Source organism: Pyrus communis, chromosome 6, assembly GCF_041283825.1.
Source record: "Pyrus communis isolate YQ-2024b chromosome 6, ASM4128382v1, whole genome shotgun sequence".
Taxonomy (NCBI): domain Eukaryota; kingdom Viridiplantae; phylum Streptophyta; class Magnoliopsida; order Rosales; family Rosaceae; genus Pyrus; species Pyrus communis.
In genome coordinates, this window is record NC_142570.1 from 4674388 (window position 1) to 4699530 (window position 25143).

Consider the following 25143-nt stretch of genomic DNA (forward strand, 5'->3'; position numbering starts at 1 on the left):
CTTACCGAATTAACGAAAAAAATCATCGAGTACTGACCGTTCTTCTAGCTGCTGGATTCTAATGCTATGTTGGGATGCTGTCCCTTGTCCTTCCCCACAGGAGTGGCATGATTCGCCGTCACAAACATATAATGTTCAGATTCAAAACGGAGAATTACAGACTCCGAACGAGACATACATAGCAACGAGAATTTGAATCCAGTACACAGGCATTAAGGCTACCAAGTCTCAAAATAATCCAACTTTCTTAGTTGTCCATAACTTAACCTAGCTCTTACACCTACAGACAAAAAATGTGACCAAAACAAGCGTTTCGTAATCATCAGCAGAGCTCACACAGCTTATAGGATTAAAAACCGAAACGTTTTGAATTTTGGAGCACCAACTGATCATCAGTAGAGCTCACACAGCTTATAGGAATAAAAACCGAAACGTTTCAAATTTTGGAGCACCAAAAGAAGAAACTTTCAACAAGGTGCATCCACGTAAACCAAACAAAATCTTTCAAAGCTTTACAAGCATATCTTACCCTACGAAGAATTTCCCACAAAAACTAGCACAAAAGAAAAGAGAGGAAATAACAATTTCACAAAATCAAATGGTGATAAAAAAAAATAAAAAAATAAAATGTTACTTTGGTTACAATTTCACAAAATTAGGGTCCTTTTTTTTCAAAATTAGACTTTATTAGCCTTCAAAACTTCAAATTAGGGTCCCTTTTTTTCAAAATCTCCGGCCATTGGAGCATTTCCCTTTTTGTCATTTGGATTGAAATTTCACTTAGCTCAAAATCAGGGGCAATTCGTATATATGCATAAAAGAAAATAGACTAATTTGAACTATTTGACTTAATGAATAGTTTCAAAGGAAGTGATAACTAATTTCAGCTAACTGTCTATTTTTTTAAGTATTATAATTCTTGCAAAGAAAAATTTAATCTAAGCAATTTACCTATTTTATACAAAAAAGATCATCTAAAGGTTTTGTCACGATAGTATGGTGCTGGGAAAACTCACATTTCAATCTCGTTCTGACCACCATCGCATGTTTACCAACGTTAATAATTTAACTCAGAACGTACCGTGTTGAATACGGGTCTGAAATTCATCCCCAACTGTTGGACCAACATCCTCCAACGCCTCTCTGCAAGGGCAACAAAAATCAAATTTCCGGGAGCTGCCCATCTACCTAATCCATTGAAACTCCATTAACAATATCTTTAGTACATACATCTAAACTTAGGGAGCAACTTATATGAAATGAGTCTACCGTCACGTGGTGTCTCTTTTAATAATATATTGGCATGTGGAGAAAAACTTGCACTTGTCAATGTATTATTGGATACGTAACGCTACGTAGCAACAAACTCGTTTCATGTAAGTTCTTATCATGAAGTAAAAAGGTTTGAACGGCTCATAAGTGGAAGACACTACCTTCTCGAATTATCTCTTTTCCTTTTTCTTTTTCTTTTTCACAAGCATGAGTACGGATATGTTTTAGTACTAATTAAGGACCCTGAAAGAGGACAGAGAAACACAAAAGGCACAAGCTTTATCTTTATCCATAGAGAGAAGTCGCACAATTCAGCAAATTTGTTTTAAGATAATGTATGATGATATGCGTAAAGAACTTAAAGCCGCATTCGATGTAGGTTTGTGGCCGTCCAAACAGAAACAGAACGAGGGTAGTCAGCAATTTCAACTGGTTTCCTGCTCAAACTCTTCCCCCTCGGAGTCCTCTGCATTGTCTACGTCGTCATCGTCGGGATCATTGTCGTAGTCTTCTTTATCGTTGTCGACAGCAGTTTTCCCAATCACAGCCATGCTGCTGCTACTCTTTCTGATTTCGTTGCACTGCAAAAATTACCTCGTAAGAAATTATAAATGCTAATGGTAGTAAGCCAACATAAAGAAGAAAAGGAAGATAACTGCCCTCAAATGTAGTTTCTAGATACTTAAAAATACACACGGATCAAACAAACTGCAAAAATGTGCCTAAACTTATATTATCGTCTCCAGGCGACTTGAGGTATATCATTTGGGATTGCACCCAACTCTCGGAAGAACTAGGCTGTCCCACTTAATTCCAAACCCTAGCTATCTCTAGATTTAAGCAAAATCTTTTCTCAAAAGATAGAATAGCTACTGGAAATCAGGGTAAGAAACCCAGTTCGCTTAGTGGAAGATATCGCTGAAGTCATCAAGGTGTTGTGTTGTATAAAGAATACACTTCAAATTACTCGACTAGTCTTTTTCCTCGAGGTTTTGTTTACTCTGATAGGCATAAAACTTGGATGAAATAAAAAAATGTCAAACATACGTCCACCCTTTTGGTTTGTTACACTTTTCAAGCAGCCTCTAACTCACAATAATTTGAAATAGCATATCGATATCATGATCAAAATTTACACCAAAATGCAAACCTAAATTTTCTGTGAATTCCTAAGGTCAGGGACTCATGTAACTCACACATGTGTTAAACGAAACTCACTTCTATTATTGGAATCCCGAAACCTGGAGGTCTCCCTCACTTCAAAAACCTACAACTTTGACTCCCTTACCGAATTAATGAAAATATCATCGAGTAGTGTCCATTCTTCTAGCTGCTGGACTCTAATGCTATGTCGGGATGCTGTCTTTTGTCCTTCCCCCACAGGAGTGACATGATTCACCAGCACCAACATGTAACGTTCAGATTCAAAACGGAGAATTACAGCCTCCGAACGAGACATACATAGCAACAAGAATTTGAATCCAGTAAACAGGCATCAAGGCTAACAAGTCTCAAAATAATCCAACTTTCTTAGTTTTTCATAACTTAACCTAGCTCTTACACCAACAGACGAAAATGTGACCAAAATAAACATATCGTAATGCAAATCTGATCATCAGTAGAGCTCACACAGCTTACAGGAATAAAAACCGAAACGTTTCGAATTTTAGAGCACTAAAAGAAGGAACTTTCAACAAGGCGAACCCAAGTAACCAAACAAAAACTTTCAAAGCTTTACAAGCATATCTTACCCTATTAAGAATTTCCCACGAAAACTAGCACAAATGAAAGAGGAAATAATTCAATCCTCCAACATCCAAATACTTCACATTAAGCCAATTCAAACGGTGATAACAATAAAAATGGTTACTTTAGTTACAATTTCACAAAATTATGGTCCTTTCTTTCAAAATTAGAATTCATTAGGCTTCAAACTTTCAAATTAGGGTCTTTTTTTTTTCAAAATTTCCAGCCATTGGAGCATTTCCCTCTTTGTTCTTTGGATTAAAATTTCAATTAGCTTTAAATCAGGGGCAATTCGTACAAATGCATAAAGTAAAATTAGATATGCAAATGGGAAAATGGGAAAATATGTAGTATCGGAAAGTACCTTCTCTTCGAAATCGGACTCCTCCATGGCGAGGAGGAGCTCCTCGCTGTGGGGTTGGGGCCATTGGGCTGGAAGCAAAAACGACGTCGGAATGGTCCTTGTTGACCATGGGTACTGTTTCATGAACCCCGGGAACTGTAACATTCTTCTCTTTCTGAACAGAGCGCTTCCGTACAAACCTCAGTGACCGTGGAGGGAGAGGACCTGCTCGACTGGGTATCTCTCTCCTGTTTTCCGGGTGAGATGTGAAGAGAACATGTGAAACCCACGTGACACCACTTAGTTTTTTGTGCACTTCCATTTGAAAATGCTTTTAAAATAACTGAAAACACTTTTGGTGAAATTAATTTTGGGTTCCTAAAGTACTAAGTGTTTTTTTTGGACAAAACATCATATATGTGTTTTTCGCTGGAAGCACTTAAATTGCTTTTTCAAGATCTACTTGAATTTTTACTAAGGATTGATTTCACATAATTTGACAATTGATGCATGAACTCTTTTAAATCATTGAAGCAAAAGTCCAACCATCAATCCACACATCATGTGCTCTACAAACGACATAAAAATCTAATCTCCCAAACATTTTTCTTTTTTAAACTAAATTATATAATCATCGTGAATATGATTCAATTCTTTAGCCACTGAAAGACGTATTCTTAAAGGAAATACTGCATCAACCTTTGATGATTATATTGTATAATAGTTGGCAAATAAGGAAAGAGATCATTTCTGAATCTCTTCTACCAAGGTCATCAGATCAAGTGATCCTGGATTTTTGAAATTTCATCAAACGGCCCACTTGTTTTGATCTTTTAAAACCTATAATAATTTTGGCCGTTTGATAAAATTTTATATGTCTGGATCACTTGATCCGATGATCTTGGTGGTGGAAGAGATCCGAAGAAAATCTCTTTACGGCAAAGAACTCTTGCTATGAATCACCTCAAACAATTATCTACCTTCCTCTCATAGAAATTTGTCTTGCACATAAAAAACCCAAAAACCATCATTGATCTACTTTAAACAACAACCCACACTCAAAGATTTAATTTTGGGCAGTAGCCATAGCCGTTACAAAAGTTTTTCTCGACAGAGTCAGAGAATAATCACAACGTGAAGACTTATCGCCAAAGAAAAAGATAAGAGACAGATGGGTGGGAGAGAGGGAATAGATCAAGAGAGATTGTGCCGACCTCAACTAAGGACAAGGGACAACATATGTTTTGTCTTTGTTTCTCTTAAAAATGCTACTTTTACCATATTTTTATATCACATTTGAATTATGTTTTTAATAGAGGTCTGACTCACAAAAACATGTATGCTCATTAAAAGGTGATATGGATGTGGTATGAAAAGTATGATAAGTGTAGAGTTTTTTTTTTAATAAACATGCAAAATACTATATGTATCATCTCTCTAATAAGATATACGATCTATATGTGCTGGTGGGCTACTTCTATTAAAAAAGTGATACAAATAATTGTACAAGATGATAAGTGTAGCGCTGCTCATAAACATTTGACTGCTACTCATCCGTAGTTCTTATTACATCTTAAAGTATATAGTTATCATTGAGCCATATTATGATATTATAATATCTTGTTCATAAGTTCACAGATTACTAGAAGAATCCTGATGTACAAAAACAAAGCTTCCATATTATTTATATAATACATGTGCCATGCTTTTGCACGTTCAACCTAAATTGCTTCAAAATCTACGCATACATGTTGACAGTGCCAATGAACAGACAAAGTTTAGATTCCTCAAAAAGCCACGAGCACAAGAAAAGTGGTCCCAAACTCTTTCACTAATCTCCTTTGTTTATTTGGTAATTCAGCCTAATCTCAGTCTCAAAAGCCTCTAAAACATCATATTTTGGGGGAATCAAATCCTCACTGAACACTAGAAGAATAGAAAACTCACGAACTCCAATACTTTTTCTGATACATATCATTCATTCATATTATAATATATGTATTTATTAATTACATATCATATTTCACGGAAAAATGTTAAGGACTCTCTTAAAAGTGAGACTATCCATAGATTCTTTACCAACTCACAATTTTAAAGTCAATTTCCGTGACAATATTATAAAATTTTGTAAAAAAAACATGAATGAGCAAAAATCCATGAAGAGCCTAATTTTAAAAGAATTAGTTTAACATTTCTCTATTTCAGACGCATGTATCAACTTCAACTTTATCGTTTAGTTATATTACAAGTTTGAACATTAGCAATGCTACGCATCATTGCGGCTTACTTTCAAAAACTTCCGCACAAACTTGTCCAACGTTACGTAACATGCGCCTCCATACCATTCGACCTTCCTTTCTCCAAAGGCAAGACCGACTCACCCAGCCTCGTCACTTATTCTCTTATTTTCTTCTCACTGCCATCGTGTCCGTATTCTTCTGCTTCCACGTTTTCTAATGGTCTCTTACTCACACTTCCTCCTCCTTAACCATCCTCTTCACGGACCCATTTCTCCATGTTCCAACCCCACTAGAACCCATTTCTTAGTTTTATTAATCTCCTCCGTTTTGTTGCCCACCAACTGTTTGACGAAAGTCCTGTAGAACCAGCAGACCATGAGGCTTTACGTCTACGTGATGGAAGCTCAGGACTTGCCCGTGAGGGAGTCGTACGTGAAGCTCCAGGTGCGGAGGCACAAGTCCAAGACCCGGGTTTTGAGAAGTACCACCAACCCGGTTTGGAATGAGGAGTTTGTTTTCGGGGTGCATGATGTGAATGAGGAGCTTGTGGTGTCTGTGTATCACCAGGATGAGGAGCAGTCTGGCTTGTTCTATGGCGGGTCTGAGTTGGTGGGTCGGGTTTCGATTCCGGTTTCGTCTGTTGCTGCTGAGAGTACTTGCACCTTGCCTCCGGCTTGGTATGCTCTTGAAAGTCCCAGGACTGGGAAGTTCATTAGCAAAGATTGTGGTTAGTGAACTTTTATGTCTGTTGTTCTGGTTTGTTTCAGTAGCGGGTTTTCGAGAGGGAAAATGATTTCTGCACACTTTTTCTCCATTTATTTTTAGGATAGAGAAATAATCTGGGTCTGCATGGGAAAAAATGAGCGTGTGAAAATCATTTCTCTTCGTTTTGATTATTTTTGCTCATATATTGTGTTTTTCTTTGCTTTCACAGACATTTAATTAGAACTTGGATTTATATGGATGCTATAGCAATTTATATACCTTATTATATGATATGATATTCTGCATCCGTTTTCAAGGAATTGATATGAACATGATAAGAAAAACTGGTTTTGTTGTTAATAGAGATCTCAGTTGTACTGGATTATGGATTGAAGAAATTTAAGCACAATGAGTTAAGGTTAATTTATGGGTAAATTACAAAAAATTACCTCAACTATTTGGTCATTAACAGTTTTATACCTCGTCTTTAAAAAGTTTCAATGTCATACCTTATCTTCAAATTTGTTGCAATATCATACCTTTCGTCAGTTGACTGTTAGTTCCTTTATTAAATGCTGACATGGAATGAGGCGAGATCCATTTTTTATTAAAAAAATTAAAAAAAAAATTAAAACTATTAATTAAATATTAAAAAAAAAAATTAAAAAAAAAAAAACTAAACCCAGATCCCATCACCCCCCGACGCGAAACCCCATCCCCTTCTCCCCTACCCAACCTGCAACCCAGAAGAAGAAGAAGCAAAGAAAAAAAAAAAAAACAAACAAACAAACAAAAGCAAATCCAGTTCGTCCCCCCTCCCCCCACCCAACCTGCAACCCAGAAGAAGAAGAAGGAAAAAAAAAAAAAAAAAAAGAAGCAAACCCAGTTCGTCCCCCCCCCCCCCCCACCCACCCCACCCACCTGCAACCCAGAAGAAGAAGGGGAAAAAAGAAAAAAAAAGAAAAAAGCAAACCTAGTTCATCCCTCTCCCCCCCCCCCCAACCCAACCTGTAACCCAGAAGAAGAAGAAGAAGAAGAAGAAGAAGAAAAAAGAAAAAAGTGGGCTCGTCTCATGCCACGTCAGCATTTAACAGAGGAATTGACAGACAACTGATGGAAGGTATGACATTGCAACAAAATTCGAAGATAACGTATGAAATTGAAACTTTTTAAAGACGAGGTATGAAATTGTTAATGACCCAATAGTTGAGGTAATTTTTTGTAATTTACCCTTAATTTATTTATGAAGGTGCATTTGAAATCGAATGAAAATCGCTCGAGATTTTACCCTTTTATTGGGTTTTGTTGCTTTCTCATAGTTTTAGATAAGCAGGGGTGGAGCTAGGATTTTGTATGCTGGGGCAAATCATTAAATACACGGGAGTTTTTTTTGAGACGAAAAAAATTAATATCTAGAAAACCAAAATTTTTTTAAATCACATTTGTTTTGACTTTGTTTGTGCCATACTTGACCAATCCCGAAACTACCGAGCACTGGTCAACGTCATACCTTCAAGGACCCACTGAGGGGTTCATGCTGAGGCACCCCTGTCAAAGCACAAGAGTTTCCCTCCAACAAGGAGGCCAATCACAGCATGACACATGTCACCGTCATAATAAATCTCATCGAGTCCCACATCGACCGCGTACAAAAGCTAAAGACTCTCCTCAACTATAAAAGGAGACCAATCTCCTACAATTAATCCCTAATGTCATTACTGTACTTAAACTAGTCATTAGAACTCACTAATGATGATTATGCTTGAACCTATGTATTTGTGTAAACCCTTCACTATTAATGAGAACTCCTTTACTCCGTGGACGTAGCCAAACTTAGGGTGAACTACGTACATCTTGTGTTTGCTTCCCTATCCCTATCTCTTTACATATTTATCCTCATTGGTGATTGGAGCAACTGAGCGAAGGTCACAAACTTAACACTTTATGTTGTACCAAAACCTTCACTAATTTTGTGCATCAACAGACTTTTTTTTTTTTTTTTGGTAAAAAAATATCATTTGTTTTGACTATTTGAAGATTAACCGGCTGATTATAGTCATTTTCTTGGGGGTGGGGTGGGAAGGGTAGCATCTCATCTGACCCTAATGTAGTTCTGCTGCTCTGGACAAGATTGTTCATTTTCTTATTGTGTACATTAGTTTGGGTCGAGGGTGATGATTGTCTATCCGTCATGCGAATTTCTATGCCTCACATCTTAAGGAAATAAAAATATGTAAGGCTTTGGATTTTTCTATGTTGTTCTGAATTCAATCAGATGATCAAGGTATGTGCTTAATATTTAGTAGAGAAACTTGTGGTGTATTTCAGTAGCACTGAGTAGTTCTGCAGTATGTATATTTTTCTTCCTCTTACTGTTGAGTCGTAATTTTCAGTTTATCACCTTTTATTGGATCATGGGAAAAATTCTGGTAGGGAAGAAATTTGCCTTTTTACTAAATTGCCTGCCATTGTCTTCCTCTTAGACCTAAGCTTTAGTTTGTCAAACAAAGTTGTTGACTTGGGCATTGTTACGACGCATTATGTCCTTTCTAGCATTTTAGGCATCAATGGGATCTCTGTATTGATTGAATCATTGCCGTTCATATGCAGGGAAAATTCTTCTCACCCTTTCTCTGCATGAAAAAGGCCATGATGCTTCCATTGATCACGTTCTTAGTGATCATTCAAATATAAGCCTTGAGGAAGCTAATGAGGTGGACAGTCCATTTATGTCAACTCACGGTGTCTTTTCTTCCAAATCTTTATGTTCCAAGATGCCAGGTGGTATACCGTTGTTGAAGGCTATTGTGAGACGTATGGACAAGCTTATGCATAAGAACGATGAAGCCTCAAAAACAGATGATTCTTCGGAGTTGTCTACTTCAGTATCTGATTATGAAGATTGTGTGGAGGAGCATCAAAGTAGTTGTAGCTTTGAAGAGTCTCTTGAGATGATGCGGTCAAGAGGAAGCGAACAAAAACTGCCGGAAAAACTGCTGGGAGGGATTCTTATTGATCAGGAATATGCTGTTTCACGGCATGATCTTAATGCATCTCTTTTTACCCCAAATTCACAGTTTTGGAGAGATCTTGCAGAACTTCAGGGGACAACAGATCTACAGGAGGGGCCTTGGACGTGGAAATCCGGAGAGATGCCATGTTTGACACGAGTTGTTTCCTACACAAGAGCTGCCTCAAGGTTAGTTAAGGCTGTTAAAGCCACAGAGGAGCAAACGTACATCACAGCAGATGGAAAGGAATTTGCTGTATTAATCAGTGTGAGTACACCTGATGTTCCATATGGAAATTCATTCAAGATTCAGTTGCTTTACAAGATAATGTCTGGACCAGAGCTACCTTCAGTGGAACAATCCTCCCGTCTGGTGGTATCCTGGGACATTAACTTTCTCCAGAACACAATGATGAAAGGCATGATTGAGCGAGGAGTTCGACAGGGACTTGAGGAGAGTTTTGGTCAGTTTTCCAGCTTGCTGGCTCGGAATTTCAAAATGCTGGATTCAACAGACTTGTCTGACAAGGATCATATCCTGGCAAGTATGCAGGCAGGGCAACAATCAGATTTGAAGTTGGCAACTGAATACTTCTGGAATTTCACTCTATTTACCACTATCTTTATGGTTCTGTATGTCCTGGTTCATATTCTACTTTGTGAGCCCAGTACACCCCAGGGCTTGGAATTTATCGGACTTGATTTGCCAGACAGTTTTGGAGAGCTCATCACATGTGGAATTCTCATCCTTCAGTTAGAGCGCGTTTATAACATGGTTTTACACTTTGTACAAGCTAGGTTGCAGAAAGGTAAGCACATTTATAGCATCGCATTAACTTTACTAAACTATTCGAGTCTACGGTGCCTTCACACTTGATGTACATCTTTAACACTGTCCTGGGATTTACTCAATCGTTCGGTCTCTTTCAATAGGAAGTGATAATGGAGTCAAAGCACAAGGTGATGGATGGGTTCTTACTGTTGCTTTGATTGAAGGGAACAGCTTAGCATCCTTGGATTCATCAGGGTTCTCTGATCCCTATGTGGTTTTCACCTGCAATGGTAAAACAAGAGCAAGCTCTGTCAAGCTTCAAACAAGTGATCCTCAATGGAACGGTGACGACTTTTTCCTTCTTTGTCCATTTTTTTCCAACCATATATTTACAGATGCCTTCTTGCAAATGTGATGCAGATATACTTGAGTTTGGTGCTATGGAAGAACCGCCATCAGTTCTGGATGTTGAAGTTTTTGATTTTGATGGCCCATTTGACCGTGCTACATCACTTGGACATGCTGAGATCAATTTTCTTAAACACTCAGCTACCGAACTTGCAGATTTGTGGGTCTCCCTTGACGGAAAGCTTGCTCAGTCTTCTCAATCAAAGTTGCACGTCAGAATCTTTTTGGACAATAACAAGGGAGCTGAAACAATTAGGGATTATATGACCAAAATGGAAAAGGAAGTTGGAAAGAAGGTGAGGACTTTGCGTCACGATTTCTTCTTTCTTTTCTTCTTGAGTTAACCTAACTGTTATGTGCGTGAGTTTCCCTCTTACAGGTTATATTTTTGTTGGTGCACGTTTAACATTATCTCTTGACAAAAAAAAAAAAAAAAAAAAAACCTACAATTGAGCCTAATTTCTACTCTAGATGTTGATCAAAACTCTGCTTGGTTTGACAGTTGAATCTGCGATCACCTCAGAGGAATTCAACATTTCAGAAATTGTTTGGGTTGCCACCAGAAGAATTTCTTATCAGTGATTTTACATGCTCCCTGAGGAGGAAAATGCCTTTACAGGTGCCATATTTGGTTTCTATCATGCTATTCAACTACTTGAAAAATAAAGAATAAATTACAATAAATTGATAGATATTTTAGATCTTCTAGCATTCCAATTAAATCTGGGTTCTTCTGAGCTCTATTATACGGGATAAGAAAGATATGTTAGCTTCTATTTGTGTGGTATGAGTTAGATGAGGAATGAAAAATTCCGCTGCGTTGAGCACTATGAAGCCTTTGTGTGTGTGCATGCATGTTCAGTGCGTGCGCATATCTGATTATAGCAACGATGACTTGCTGGTGCAGGGCCGACTCTTTCTATCTGCAAGGATAGTTGGGTTTTACTCGAACTTGTTTGGACACAAAACAAAATTTTTCTTTCTTTGGGAGGATATTGAAGATATCCAAGTTCTTCCCCCATCCTTGTCATCTGTGGGTAGCCCCTTGCTGGCCTTTGTTCTAAAAAAGGATCGAGGAATTGATGCAAGGCATGGTGCGAAGTGTCAAGACGATGAAGGCAGGCTGAAATTTAATTTCCAATCATTTGTATCATCTAATTCAGCCAGCAGGTAGTGATATTAGGGAACTATATAAATGTTTAAGACAAATGATTTCTTTTTTGCCAGTCTTTATACATGTAGAAAGCTGATGACTGATTATGTTTTCCTGGCAGGACAATAATGGGCTTGTGGAGAACGAGAACACTTAGTGCTGAACAGAAAACACAAATTGCTGAAGGACATTTTGATCAGAAAGACATCCCCATAATGCTTGAAGACACTGAATCCATACTCAATCTTGAGTATGAAAAGATGTCCAAAGTTTATACTGCAGAACTACCTATTAACGTAAGTTGTTGGTTATCTTCTCTTTTTCCTTTTTATTGCTTTGTTAATCGTTAAAGAGTTTATACTGCATGATTTGTTATTCAGCTTTGAACTTCGTTTCTTTAGTGAAACGAAGACTGTTGCTCATGTGAAATTGTATCTGACTTCATAGCCTTGGTTGACGATTTGACAACGTAACATGGGTGACTAACAATTAGAGTTGGCGCAGACAAAATCTCTGATGGAAATTTTCGAGGGAGGAAAGTTGGAGCATAAAATCATGGGGAAATCATGCTGTCTTAACTATGTAACTGCCGCTTGGGAACCTACAAAAAAGCCGGATGTCTTTGAACGACAACTATCTTACAGGTTCAACCGCCAGGTCTCGATCTTTGGAGGAGAGGTTACATGCAGACAAGAAAAGTCCCCCTTGGCAAACGGTGAAGGATGGATCGTGGATGAAGTTATGGCTCTGCACGGCATTCCATTTGAGGATCACTTTCGTGTACGTGACATCAAACTGAGAATCGCTACCTTTTGACATTGCCTACATTTTCGCTTAATACAGATATTCGATTCATCGTGCAGGTTCAGCTCAGGTACCGCATCGAGAAATCTGCCATGGCTCATAATGCATGTAAATGCAATGTTCATGTCAGGGTCTTCTGGCTTAAAAGGACAAAGTTTCAGGACAGGGTCACACGCAACATCATAGGGAAATTCGCCCATGGATTCAAGGAAATATTCGAATTCGTCGAGCGGGAGATTCTCTTGGCACCGGGACAAGACATTTCCCTTTGACACACACTCTTTAGCCTCACTATCATTCACATTCAGATAGATCACAGATTCTTTTGGAGCTTTCGGCCGGATAGCGATACGAAATCAGCAACGTAGTCCAAACCAGGAAATGTACGTCCAAATGTAGGACCTTTCGATATTTTTTTCTTATATTCTGCTTTCGTTGTAGGAATTTCCTCCTTATTTTGTTTAACGTAGAACAACAAAGCATTCTGAAATTTACTCGAAAGTCTTTATTTTGGCCAAATCAATAGACATTTTTTTTGACAAAAATAAGAAATTTACTCGAAAGTCTTTATTTTGGCCAAATCAATAGACATTTTTGACAAAAATAAGGAGTAATTGCCGTCAAATATATGCAAGAGATTAAATACGCCATTACGATTACGTCCAAGACAATCTCTCCCCTATTATCTTTTTGCCGCCCAAGTGTGAACGGCAGAACCAAAAGTTGGAATTTTGAACCCAAAAAGTCGAGGGCTTGCGAAGACTTTGAATCTTTATAGTCTCTGAATCATCTTCTCCAACTTCATTCTTCTCTGACCGCTCCTGTGGAGCGATGGCCTCCACCGCGGTCATCGACGTCCGGTATTTCGGAACCTCTAAGGTAAGAATGTGAGTTTATAGTTTGTTGGGTTTTGTTATGCTCTGATCTGTTTGGTTGCTGAGAAAATCAGGGAGAAAATATGATGTGCTAGTTGGTTGTAAGATGCAAGTTGTGTGGATCATATCTGTATGAGATGTAGAGCATCGCTTGCCCGTCTCTCTAAAATCTTGACAGGCCTTAGTCGGATAAAATTGATAATTTTATCTTACTGGGAAAATTAATTTGCAAATTGTGTTTCTGGGTACAGAGACTTTCCAGATTGTGTTATGTTTTTATTTGGTTGCTTAGTTTTGAATGCTACTAACATCTCACTGGTTGTGTGATGAAGGTTAGAGCCGGCGGCAGAGTGAGGCATCTCAGTGCTCGTGTTGATAACAATGGCGAACTGGATCTCGACATGGGAGCATTGCGGAGAGAAATTCGCAGCCTTTGTGCCCTCCCACCCGCTGCTGACATTACTCTGACGTACATTGATGAAAACTACGATGTCGTTACTCTTGTGGACGATGATGATCTGCGGGAAGCAATGAGGCAGCGTCTGGAGCCCTTCAGGATCGATGTGCTGATGAACGATGACAAAGAAGACTGCGGCAAAAACTCAAGCTCCGGAAAATGTCACGTGACGGATGCTGTAAATGCAACAAGTGATGTGAGTAATAGCAATGTGTTTGATGAATTCCATCTGGCAAATTATGATCACCCTGTTAGTCCTAAGGTTAAACAATCTGAAGACGAATGTGGTATGATGTGCGACGCAGGCATTCGCTGTCGCGCCTGCAATGACAAGGTCGCGAAACTGTGGTTAGCGGCGTTGGCCCTCGTAGTGTCGGTCCGGTTATTATCCCGGCGACATGGATCGGATTGTTGATTGCTTCTACAACACCTCCTCTGCAAGTGAGCTTGTTTTTGTGCTCAACTTAAAGAAAAAGGGAGGCTTTGTTGCTTTGGCTTGTGCAGCAATTTTGAGTCTGCCGGCCAATTAACATATACATTGGAATTGGAATTTATATATAGCTTGTTTCTTTTCTTTAATTTATTTGTGATATGAGTTGATTGTCTTCTTTGTATTTCATGAATGCTCGTAATTGCTTGAGTTGTAGAGCACTTCATGGAAAAGATCAAATGTTTACTTATAGTTATAAAAATTATTAATAGTTGATTTCTGATACGTAAGTATTGAGAGTAAATCTTGATATGGTTAATACATGAGTATTCAATCTCTCTTACGTTTCTTAGCACATATAGAATCAAATAAAGTGCGTTCTTATACAGAAATCTCTAATTTAATACGTGAAAAAGATAAGCAATTAAATTGATTAAATGGGGCAATTGATCACAATACCATGTACTCATTCATTCTCTCCTCTAATTCATGTAAATAAACATGTAGCACGAGAAATTTTTATTAGTGTTAGGAACACATGTAGCGTGATTATATCATTCTTCGTGTTTTAATAAGAAGGGACCACATGATTAGGCACATGCTATAATATAAGTACAATAATAACGTTACGTAACTGTGCTGTGAATCTTCATCATTTTCCACCCATATATTTTCATTATAATTTTAGCGTCATAAATTCCATGTTTATCAAGAATGGCTTTGGGTCAACACAACCACTAAGATTACACACAGAAGAAAAAAAAAATGTGATATCCACACACATTTTTCTACTTCTCTCACATCTTTTTAATTTTCGACCATCGGATCGGATGAATTGAAGAATATAAAAGGAAAGAAATTAATAAGATGTGTGAGAGAAATAAAAAGGAATGTGTGGATAACACACCTAAAAAAAAATAACGCCTCCACGTATGAGGTTCCACACCATTACGACGGTCCTTCAACCACCAGAACACAACCGCGCCTTTAATATATCCGCGCACAGCGCCCCTATCTTTGGCGAGAAGAAAACCAGCAATAATTATTTTTCTTATTCGCCAAGCCAAGAGCGATATATAATAATATAAATATACAGACACTCAAACTCCGTCTGTATTTCCGCTTTGCGTTTCGTAGAGAGAGAAAGCTAGAGAGAGAGAGACAGAGAGAGAGGGGAAAGAGGCGGTAGTAGCGGCTGACGGGTACGCTTGGGATTCCGAGATAACGTTCGATTTTCTCGTTCCTGAACGGTTCTGTGATTGTTTAGGGTTAGGGTTAGGGTTTTACTTTTAGTTATCGGATTTGGAGCACAGTGGTTGTTTCTACAGCTATGGCGTCGACCAAGGTTATCAAGGTGCGATCTTTTCGAACTTTCGTTTCTGAATTTGATTTGGGTTTTTGGTTATTCTCTGTTTGGTTGACGGGAAAAATTTGGGATAAGGGAAAGAGGTTTGGAAATTTGACATGCAACTGAGCTGTGGGATGAAATGGGGTTCTTGATTGATGAATTTATGTTGGGTTTTTTTTTTTTTTTTTTTTTGGTAATTGAAGAGGGTTTATGTGATGATAATTTTTTGAATTTTGAGTTTTGATGCCTGGCATGTTAATTTGATTGAATGTTATTTTCTCGGAAAGATTGTTGATTTATTTGGATAATCGGAGAAGTAACGTGGTTAATCTAGGTAACCCTCACTAGTTTGTTCATGGGTCGGTTGAATTTTGGCAAAATTTGTGTGCTGTTTTCAGACTCCAATTTGATTTTGTCATTTGCAGGTGTCAACATTTTTATTGAATTCTTGGGTTTGAAAAGGTTTATTAATTTTCTAATTCTCTCTCTGTTGTATTACTGCTCTTGTTCGATGTGTATGCTTATTAACCGTTAATCCATTTCAGAATAATTTAATGTATTGGTTTGTTATTTGTCGTTTTCATCGTTGCGCTATCAGGGTAATGATTAGGTTTTGATTAGACTGGGGATATCTGTTACCTGTTGTGTTTATCTTAAAGTTGTCTTGAATTTTAATAAATGTTCTAGCTGGATAGCTGCATATGTAACTCTTTGTTAGTTATATCAAGTCAGTCAACAGCATGGTGCAATTACATTCTATGTTTATTTGGTTACTTTCGTATGTACTAATATGTAACTGGTTGTTCTAAAGGTTCAATATGCGGAAACACTAAGGCGTTTCAATGCCAGTGTCAATGAGAACGGTCAACTGGATCTTGACATGAGTGGATTGCGAGAAAAGATCTTGAGTCTTTTCAATCTCCACCCTGATGCTGACATTACTTTGGCCTACGTTGATGAAGATGGTGATGTAGTAACTCTTGTTGATGATGGTGATCTGCGTGACACAATGAGGCAGAAGCTCAAATTCTTGAAGATATATGTACAGATTAACAAGGAGAAATCTACTAAGTCAAGTGGAAGTTCTACTCCTTTGAGGTCCCCTCAAGGTCAAACTCCAATACCAAATTTTAATGCTGACGCTGCCGAAGTTTTGAAGTCCCTGCCAGAGCCACTTCGGGAATTTGCTTCGAAGTTTCCTCTTGAATTGGCTTCAAAAGCCGCATCATCCAGTCCGGTGTTTGCGGAGCTTGTTGACTGCTTTTCAAAGATGGGCCTGTCGTACATGATTCCAGATGCCCAGGTTCAGACTGCTGGAGATTCGGGCAAGCAAAGCGGCGCCTCTAAGAGTCCTGTGGATCCCCCAGCTGCTTCTAAGTCAAATGATATGAAGGGTGATGGCAGGTCAGAACCCATCTCTGCAGCTGAGGAATCAAGCACCAAAAAAGGTCAGGCGACAGACTCTGTGAATGTGACCAAGGATGTGGGGATGTCTGCTCCACCTCTTTATGCAACTCTTGATCTCAATTTCCTTCCTACTGATTCTAATCTATCAGGACCCACGCCCGTTAATGATTCACCAGCTGGATCAAGTCTTCACACCAGTGATGCAAGGAAGGAGTCTAAGGAGCTTCCCAATGGTCTTCTCAATATTCAAAAGAAACTTCACAACAAGAAGCCTTTTGGTTGTGGTCCGTCTGCAAGTTCAGCTCGTCCTGCGAGGAATATTCATGATATGATTGGTAATCGTTTCAACGAATGTCCGTTTACAGGGACTCCCATTGCAAATGACTCAGCTACTCCTGCTGCCTGTCGGCGCATTCCTTTCAAAAGAAATCACTCCGAAGCGATGGGTGGTATGTTCCATACAGGTGTTCGCTGTGATGGATGTGGTTGTCATCCAATTGTTGGACCTCGATTCAAGTCAGTAGTGTAAGAATGGAACTTACCAAATCTCTGATGCTAAGTTGGTAGTGAAATGTTGTTGAACTCAGATTATTGATGTTACTTTCTGTTTCTTTTCTGCAGGAAAGAGGATTATGACCTCTGCCAGATCTGTTTTGCCAGTAAGGGTAATGCAACTGATTACATTAGGATTGACCACCCTATCTCTCATCGTCATCCACGGCCCTTCAAGGGGTTGTATGAGCAAGTATGTAGATCCCTCTAATACTTTTTCTTCCCCATAGATACCATATTTTATTTTTGTTATGAATTTGACCTTTCTTTTTCATTCTTAATGATAGCCTCCATGGGTAGGTCCCCCAGTTATGCCAAAAATATTGAGAGGTAGTATGAAGCAAGGCCGCCCTAAGCTTGATAGCCGCTTTGTTTTGGATGTCAATGTAATGGATGGTACCTTTATAGCCCCATCTACTCCATTTACCAAAATATGGCGGATGCGCAACAACGGTGGTATGGTGTGGCCTCAAGGAACAACACTTGTGTGGATTGGGGGTGACAGATTTAGCACTTCAGATTCAGTTGAAATAGAGGTGGCATACTTTGACATTGTTCTGGAATTGTTCGAGTCGCATTTAATATTTACTTTTTTGTTGTCTTTCCGTATTTCCTGGGTTTTAGTTGGCACTTCTATTCATTTTTGTTTTAGTTCTTTTATTTCAGAGATTTTTTGTTGTCATTTTTTAATTTCATGGTTCGTTACAGATTCCTGGGGATGGTGTGCCGGCTGAAAATGAAATTGACATTGCCGTTGATTTTACTGCACCCGAGTCACCTGGTCGCTACATCTCATACTGGCGGATGGCAACCTCATCTGGCCAAAAGTTTGGGCAACGCGTTTGGGTCCTGATTCAGGTATCTTCCTTATTATTAATTGTGTTCTTTTGATGACCTCTACTTTTATTATGCATACAGGCGGATGTTTCCGGAACAACTTTATACCTAATGCCCGTAACTAGACAACTCTTCTTATCCTTTTTTCCCTTGTGCAGGTTGATACATCCTTGAAGGATTCATTCTTTGATAGTTTTCAGGGTCTGAACTTGAATCTGCCCCCAAAAGAATCTGAAAAAATAGATGTGAACCTTCAACCAGCTGCTGGCAGCGACTTTCTCCGGCCTTCTGGTTCCAGCCCACTTAAGGAACCGGTGAAGCCCATGCCTACTGAGCTACCTGGACATGACCAGGAGCTCCACTTCCCCATCAACGATAGCTTGCTAGTTGGCCACAGCGCTTCTGCCCCTACTGAGCCACAGGGTTCTTCAACTGTGTTGTACCCCACTGTCGAGCCACAAGGTTCTTCAGCTGTGTCGTTTCCCACTGTTAAGCCACAGGGTTCTTCAACCGTGTTGTATCCCACCGTCAATATCTTCAAACCATCTCTGCCCTCCCCCAAATTGTCGCCTGTTGTCAATGCACCAGCATCATCCGAAGGGACCAGTTCAAACAATGCCGTGGAAGACACCATGCTGAAGGAGCTCGAGGCTATGGGATTTAAGCAGGTCAATTTGAATAAGGAGGTTCTACGTATGAATGAATACAACATGGAGCAGTCTGTCGATGATCTCTGCGAGGTTTCGGACTGGGATCCCATCCTTGAAGAGCTGCAGGAAATGGTAAGTTTGTACAACCCGACTGTAACAAAACCTTGACGGAGAGTTCCCTCTCCAAATTTTCAGTGTATTCTGAGTACGATCGCTGTGTGCAGGGTTTCTGTGATGCCGAAATGAACAAGAAGCTGCTGGTGAAGAACAATGGAAGCATCAAGCGTGTGGTTATGGATCTGATAAACGGGGAGCAGCTTTAGTTGGAAGACAGCTACTAATAAATCATGTTATTATATAATCCTAGCGTGTGTGTGTGTGTGTATTATCTCAGAAATAATGGACTGACATTTTGCGATATGCAATATGATGCTTTCCTTGCTTTTGGGGACCATGTCCATGTGCATCTTTTTCGTAGTATGTAATTATGTATTAGTAAATTGGTACTGATATCTAAGTTTTGGATTTAATTTTATAGTCTATGTCATGTATTCATGTGGCCATTTACTTTATTGATTTCTATGTTTTTTAATGTCCCACGACTTCATTTTATAGTTCGGTTATATGCCACCGAGACGTCAAGATGATAGTATCTTAAAAGGATTAATTGCTCTGGTGTGTGGATACGCTTGAGATATAGGTGTTGTAGTATTCTGGTTGCATGTAAGGTAGGTACGGTGTGATTTGTTAATTTAGCATGAAATAACACAAAAATAACAAGTTTCGAGTCTGTCTGTTAACGGATTAGGTTGTTATTGAGTTATTTGTTAAAAAATTGTTAAGGTAAGAAGCATGACACGTAAATAACACGAGCACAATTCATTTGCAGGTCTAGACATTAAAGTATAAAATTCTTTTGCGTGACTTATTAATTCGACACAAAATAGCACGGTCTATTCACAAGTCGGATTTTTAATGGATCATTTGTTAAGAATCTATTTAGGTAATTAATTTAATAAGACATAATTTGTTAAGATAATATGAATGTTACATAAAGACAACAAAAATAACCCGTTTGTCCGGTCTCGTGCCTTTGGAAATAAGGTGGAGTAACTGGAGTTGCCAATTTTACACGGCAAATTGGACGGTCGAAGCGACTTATCCTGTATATCCTTTTTTTGGTCCACGACAAGAACGTTGCAAGTGATTTGGAGGGAAAGGATAAGACTTTTTGCTGCATGGATTGCTCGTTTACCGACATATCTCATCTCCTTTCCCACCGGTTGCCTCTCGTCTTTTTAACTGCCCTCCACACCCTCGCATTTCTTGCCACATCTTTCCTTTTTAAGTAATACTGCTTGACTGCTTACATATAACGAATTGATCTTTATTAATTATCCAGAACTACGTATATAACACTTATCTTCTAAGCATAAGTCGTAAAATATTCGGTGGTTCAGTTTAGAATGCAGACGGTTAAAACCAGAAATTAAATGATTAGCCATGATTGAAGTGAAGTACAAGTAAAAGATAGGAAGGAGCTCGATAGTACTCATGTTGTTGAGTAGCTTTACCAGTTTACCCTCCATGTTGACAAGATCAGTTTCCATGTGCTCTAGATTAGTTTATGGCTCCCACCCACTTAACTACAATATATTCAACACTCCCTTCTCTCTCATCTCTCTCTCTCCTCACACACACACACCAAATTCTTAAAAACTTGATCTTTAGGCTCTCTCCCTTCCCATGATTCCAGCTGCAGATCAAGACTGAAACCACTGTTTCCATCAGAGGTTAATTAATCCCACAAATCCCATCACACCCCATTTAATTACCCTCAATGATGGGGACTATGGAGTTTTAATCAAACTAGCATACGTATGCAGTACTCTAGTTTTCACCTGGGGAAGTGCTTTTGCTAATCTGCTTCTGGACCTTCTGGTTTTGCCTTTCTGAGGGATTTTTTTTTTCTTTCACATTTCCCCATAAAAACTTGCCAAGAAAAAAAAAAGCACTTCGGGCATTGAGCTTTTGTTTTGGGGCTTTTGCTGTCAGTCTGCTATCTGGTAGAACATGTGGGGTTCCATGCTTTTGCCTTCGCCAAGGACATGTAAGTACCATATCCTCCTTCCTGTGAGTTTTTTGAGCTTTGGGATGCTGCTTATCTCTTTTGTGTCAGCTAATCCACTCACAGAGAATCAATGAATGAATTAGCTTCTCAACAAGTGCTTTTTGGCTTTTGGGTTTCAGATATTATGTTATATGGATTTTGGGTTTTGATGCTGGATTGTTTGGTTGTGTAGAAAGATGGAATCTGGGAGTAGGTTTTACTCAGCTGATGAGTTCAGATTGGATGCCAAATGGCTGATTGATCCCAAGCATCTGTTTGTTGGGCCAAGAATAGGTGAGGGAGCTCATGCCAAAGTCTATGAGGGCAAGTAAGTTGTACAGCTTCGCTTCACTTTCAATTGTTTGAGTTTTCGATTTGTACCCATGAATTGTTTGGTCTGCATAAGTGGAAACCTTGTGTCTTGATTTGTGGCTAATGACGTTTCCGCGGTTCGCATTTTCGTTTCATTTGAGAGTAATGTTGTTTAGATTTGCAAGTTTTTGGTTCATCTTGTTTAGATTAGGTAAACTACGATTGCGTTCTTGTGGCGATTCGCAATACATTTTCTCCTTTCTTGTTTTGCATTCTGAACTGCATTTTGGGTTTTGCTGAAAATTTAATCTGGTTTAGTGGTTAGATTCAAATTTTGGTAGGATCCCGAAAATGGTCAGGTTTTTGGTGAATTGTAGTTCAGTAGAAGATACCTGATGAATTTGGTTTGAGGGCGAAAAATGAGTTTCTTAAGCGATTAGATTGGCAGCTTGGAAGTAATTATGGTTCAATTTTGAGTTCTGTTATGCTGCAGTTATCTCACTCCTTTTGATTTCGGCCTTTTGGATTCCAATCAGATACAAAAACCAGACTGTTGCAATCAAAGTTGTTCATAGAGGAGAAACTCCAGAGGAGATTATTAAGAAAGAAGGACGGTTTGCCAGAGAGGTTGCAATGTTGTCGAGAGTTCAACATAAAAATTTAGTGAAGGTTCGATTTAATTGCCGCCATTTAGTTGATAAGTCATTGTGGTAACGGGTGACAATGGTTACATTGTGTAGTCATGAACATCAAATTGTTATGTGTCGACATCTGATAATTAATAAAGGTACCCTGCCTCTCAACAGTTTATTGGTGCCTGCAAGGAGCCAGTAATGGTGATAGTTACTGAGCTTTTGTTGGGAGGTACATTGCGCAAATATTGTCTAAACATGCGGCCGAGGTGCTTGGACATACGTGTTGCTGTTGGTTTCGCATTGGATATTGCTCGTGCGATGGAGTGCTTGCACTCTCATGGGATCATACACCGTGATTTGAAGCCTGGTAACTTTTCCTATCCCATTTTAACTGCTTTGAATTCGATAAGTGTGAGTAAGTTTAAGAAGGTTTAGATTCATAAACTGTTTCAGAACTGGATTGTCGTATTTTTTTCTGTAGTCAATATTTTCTGACTTTTTTGGCTGCAATAACTCTCATTCACCCAACTTTCTTTTGGTATTAAATTTTTAATAAATATTTTCCGTGTTTGCATTACGATGATAGATTTCATCACTGCCATACCGTCAGGCTGGAATTATTATTCTGAACTGTACTGTTATATTAAAAAGAGTAGATAGTAGATAGTCATATGTTTAAGTTCCCAAATTCGACTTCAGACTAATTTTTGTAAGATGGCGCTTCAAGGAGTAGAAGATTTTATTCAAAAACAGAACCCGAGGGGCTCCAAACTGAGGGTTATACACCGCTTATAGTCGGTTTAGTCCTCTCCAGTTCCATTTTTGAATAAAAACCTCGACTCGTGGATTTCCCTTGTTTCTACGTTTCTAACAACGGATCTGCATTGTATGATTCAATGCATTGATGTGGATGGGTGAATTATTTGTTGGGTTTTGAAAAATTACTTGTCTTTTACCTCATGTTCTTACTTATTTTGTCTTTTTTTAACTTTTGGGTGCAGAAAACTTGCTCTTGACTGCAGACCACAAAACAGTTAAATTAGCGGATTTTGGGTTGGCAAGAGAAGAGTCATTAACAGAGATGATGACTGCAGAAACCGGGACATACCGTTGGATGGCTCCGGAGGTACTACCCTTCTTCCCCCACACTCTCATGAACTGTTGACGCTTAAAAATACCTCTTTATTGAGTTGATATTTCCTATTTTTCGGCAGTTGTACAGTACTGTTACATTAAGGCAAGGAGAGGGAAAGCATTACAACCACAAAGTGGACGCGTATAGCTTCGCAATTGTTTTGTGGGAACTCTTACACAACAAATTGCCTTTCGAAGGCATGTCAAATCTCCAGGCAGCATATGCAGCTGCATTTAAAGTAAACATATCTTCCTCATCGATACATTATTTCCGATTCCAACCATTAATTCTCCAAAATGCTTATGGTGCTGCTAAGTTTTACTAATTATTTGATGGATACTTAACATTTCAGAATGTGAGGCCTAGTTCTGAGAACATCCCTGAGGAGTTGAACATCATCCTAACTTCATGCTGGCAGGAGGACCCAAATGCTCGGCCTAATTTCAGCCAAATAATTCAAATGCTACTCGATTTTCTTTACACCATATCTCCTCCCGAACCTGTCATTCCATCACGGATGTTCACTGAGAACACTGTCTTGCCACCAGAGTCTCCTGGTACAAGCGCCTTGATGGCAGCACGCGAAGGCTCAGGGGAGACGCCCAAATTAGGAGAAATGGAAGACAAGCCAAAAGGTTTTTTCTTCTGCTTTAACCAGTGTTATTGAGTAGTTGAAGAGAAGATCCATAAAATCCGTCTTTCGGGTCAATAACGTTCGGAGGTAAGATCGTAAACACCAGAATCTAGTCCGATCAGGTGCATTTTGTTAACATGGTAAATGTTTAAGCTGATCAGTGTCGAATTTCATCAAGTTCAATTGTCGAATACACCACTTTGTATCTATCCAATGTTCCGCTGGATCTTGTCGATGTGTAGGATCTTAACCCCGATTTGATATTCTTCAACGTCTGGTAGCTAATACTTTTGAATCACGGTGTGTTATATGCGAATTTTCTTCATCGGAAGCGGCTTCCATTTGCTCGGAAAATCGAAGCTGTAACTTCACAAAAACGATGACAAACCTTGCATTAATGCTGACGGTATTTGTGTAAAAATGCAACTGTTAATTTTTCGTAGATTCTTCTGCGTGCAGATAATGATTTGGAAGCGGTTTGACCATTTATTTTGTCACATAAGTAATTTTGGTTGAACTTTTGAGCTGAAATACAGAAAATCAATTAAAAATAGCAAGAACGGATTTTTGTCGGCCAGAACATCTCTAAAATCATTTTGCAATAACACTACGAAGCTTAGGATGAAGCGAAAATGTCACGAAAATAGATTTTATGAACATTAAATGATCAAAACCATTACAAGAATTTAAGGGAGGAGGAGTTCTGAATTTTGAACGTATGGATGGAAATTCAACACTCTATCTACTAAAATATTGAACCGCATACATAGTTACTACAGTGCTGGGTTTGGCGGGAGGGATAATAAAGGTTGTTATTGCCATTTTGTTCAATATTGGGGGTGTTTTTTTAATGTCCCAATTTCTTTTATGTAAACACTTCCTTGTCTTCGAGCTATTTGCATGTTACGTTGTTAGATTAAATATAGACAACACGTTCAAACAAAAATTCGCATATAACACACTGATTCAAAAAATATGTTTTGCATGCACGTGAACGCGTGCATGAAAGCTAGTTTTCTTTGGATTTGGATCCTCTCCTGAGCTAATGGAGAGGATCCTCCTGACCAATCATCATGAGCCGTTAGATTTTTATTTAACAGCTACAATTATTATAACTTTAAAGGAACCTCCCAGTTTGTAACCGTTGGATAAAAATTCAACGGTACACGATGATTAATCATGAGGATCAGGAGAGGATCCAAATCCGTTTTCTTTAAAGTGAGTAGCAAGTTGTTGGATGAAATAGGAACAGGAGCTTCTGGAAAAGTGTGAGAATAATTTAATATCAGGATGGAAACTGATATTATG

The 25143-nt window shown here is 38.8% G+C and overlaps 5 protein-coding genes across 9 annotated transcripts; 4 read left to right on the forward strand and 1 right to left on the reverse strand.

Moving 5' to 3' along the window:
- Positions 1 to 1531: 1531 nt before the first annotated feature.
- LOC137711434 (uncharacterized) lies at positions 1532 to 3635 on the reverse strand. Its single transcript, XM_068450677.2, has 2 exons — positions 3383 to 3635; positions 1532 to 1853 (listed from the first exon to the last, which is right to left on the reverse strand). The coding sequence occupies exons 1-2, from the start codon at positions 3524 to 3526 to the stop codon at positions 1698 to 1700; spliced, it is 300 nt and encodes a 99-aa protein (XP_068306778.1). The 5' UTR covers positions 3527 to 3635; the 3' UTR covers positions 1532 to 1697.
- A 1980-nt stretch (positions 3636 to 5615) lies between these two features.
- On the forward strand, positions 5616 to 13005 carry LOC137710778 (C2 calcium/lipid-binding and GRAM domain containing protein). Of its 2 annotated transcripts, none has more exons than XR_015963427.1 (9): positions 5616 to 6328; positions 8917 to 10125; positions 10250 to 10432; positions 10509 to 10792; positions 10999 to 11115; positions 11404 to 11666; positions 11771 to 11945; positions 12051 to 12429; positions 12513 to 12972. XR_015963427.1 is itself a non-coding variant. In XM_068449902.2 (9 exons), exons 1-9 carry the CDS (start codon positions 5977 to 5979, stop codon positions 12723 to 12725), a joined length of 3072 nt encoding a protein of 1023 aa, XP_068306003.1. In that variant the 5' UTR covers positions 5620 to 5976; the 3' UTR covers positions 12726 to 13005. The 2 variants fall into 2 exon arrangements, 1 of the variants encoding a protein (XP_068306003.1); XM_068449902.2 differs by having other exon boundaries at positions 5620 to 6328; positions 12154 to 12429; positions 12513 to 13005.
- Positions 13006 to 13130: 125 nt separating this feature from the next.
- On the forward strand, positions 13131 to 14505 carry LOC148696140 (uncharacterized). The gene is made up of 2 exons (XM_088695478.1): positions 13131 to 13332; positions 13661 to 14505. The coding sequence occupies exons 1-2, from the start codon at positions 13285 to 13287 to the stop codon at positions 14198 to 14200; spliced, it is 588 nt and encodes a 195-aa protein (XP_088551604.1). The 5' UTR covers positions 13131 to 13284; the 3' UTR covers positions 14201 to 14505.
- Positions 14506 to 15185: 680 nt separating this feature from the next.
- Positions 15186 to 19581, forward strand: LOC137710269 (protein NBR1 homolog). 4 transcript variants are annotated; one of them, XM_088695479.1, is made up of 8 exons: positions 15186 to 15569; positions 16375 to 17011; positions 17120 to 17486; positions 17592 to 17715; positions 17810 to 18058; positions 18231 to 18380; positions 18518 to 19141; positions 19234 to 19581. In XM_088695479.1, the coding sequence occupies exons 1-8, from the start codon at positions 15546 to 15548 to the stop codon at positions 19330 to 19332; spliced, it is 2274 nt and encodes a 757-aa protein (XP_088551605.1). In that variant the 5' UTR covers positions 15186 to 15545; the 3' UTR covers positions 19333 to 19581. The 4 variants fall into 4 exon arrangements, with proteins under 4 accessions (XP_088551605.1, XP_068305296.1, XP_068305298.1 ...); XM_068449197.2 differs by having other exon boundaries at positions 15233 to 15569; positions 17120 to 17495; XM_068449195.2 differs by having other exon boundaries at positions 15193 to 15569; positions 16375 to 17495.
- A 1055-nt stretch (positions 19582 to 20636) lies between these two features.
- LOC137710693 (serine/threonine-protein kinase STY13) lies at positions 20637 to 24130 on the forward strand. Its single transcript, XM_068449795.2, has 7 exons — positions 20637 to 21119; positions 21313 to 21447; positions 21968 to 22100; positions 22238 to 22433; positions 23068 to 23192; positions 23281 to 23439; positions 23554 to 24130. The coding sequence occupies exons 2-7, from the start codon at positions 21317 to 21319 to the stop codon at positions 23866 to 23868; spliced, it is 1059 nt and encodes a 352-aa protein (XP_068305896.1). The 5' UTR covers positions 20637 to 21119; positions 21313 to 21316; the 3' UTR covers positions 23869 to 24130.
- The last annotated feature ends 1013 nt before the right edge of the window (positions 24131 to 25143 follow it).

Bases quoted from the DNA above. Each gene is read 5' to 3' on its own strand.
- LOC137711434 (XM_068450677.2), bottom strand. From the start codon at position 3,526: ATGTTACAGTTCCCGGGGTTCATGAAACAGTACCCATGGTCAACAAGG. The intron at 1,854-3,382 runs GTACTTTCCGAT...TAATTTTTGCAG, and splicing joins AGTCCGATTTCGAAGAGAAG to TGCAACGAAATCAGAAAGAG.
- LOC137710778 (XM_068449902.2), top strand. From the start codon at position 5,977: ATGAGGCTTTACGTCTACGTGATGGAAGCTCAGGACTTGCCCGTGAGG. The intron at 6,329-8,916 runs GTTAGTGAACTT...GTTCATATGCAG, and splicing joins GTTCATTAGCAAAGATTGTG to GGAAAATTCTTCTCACCCTT. The intron at 11,667-11,770 runs GTAGTGATATTA...TTTTCCTGGCAG, and splicing joins TCATCTAATTCAGCCAGCAG to GACAATAATGGGCTTGTGGA.
- LOC148696140 (XM_088695478.1), top strand. From the start codon at position 13,285: ATGGCCTCCACCGCGGTCATCGACGTCCGGTATTTCGGAACCTCTAAG. The intron at 13,333-13,660 runs GTAAGAATGTGA...TGTGTGATGAAG, and splicing joins GGTATTTCGGAACCTCTAAG to GTTAGAGCCGGCGGCAGAGT.
- LOC137710269 (XM_068449195.2), top strand. From the start codon at position 15,546: ATGGCGTCGACCAAGGTTATCAAG. The intron at 17,496-17,591 runs GTAAGAATGGAA...TCTTTTCTGCAG, and splicing joins CCTCGATTCAAGTCAGTAGT to GAAAGAGGATTATGACCTCT. The intron at 19,142-19,233 runs GTAAGTTTGTAC...CGCTGTGTGCAG, and splicing joins TTGAAGAGCTGCAGGAAATG to GGTTTCTGTGATGCCGAAAT.
- LOC137710693 (XM_068449795.2), top strand. From the start codon at position 21,317: ATGGAATCTGGGAGTAGGTTTTACTCAGCTGATGAGTTCAGATTGGAT. The intron at 22,101-22,237 runs GTTCGATTTAAT...GCCTCTCAACAG, and splicing joins AACATAAAAATTTAGTGAAG to TTTATTGGTGCCTGCAAGGA. The intron at 23,193-23,280 runs GTACTACCCTTC...ATTTTTCGGCAG, and splicing joins ACCGTTGGATGGCTCCGGAG to TTGTACAGTACTGTTACATT.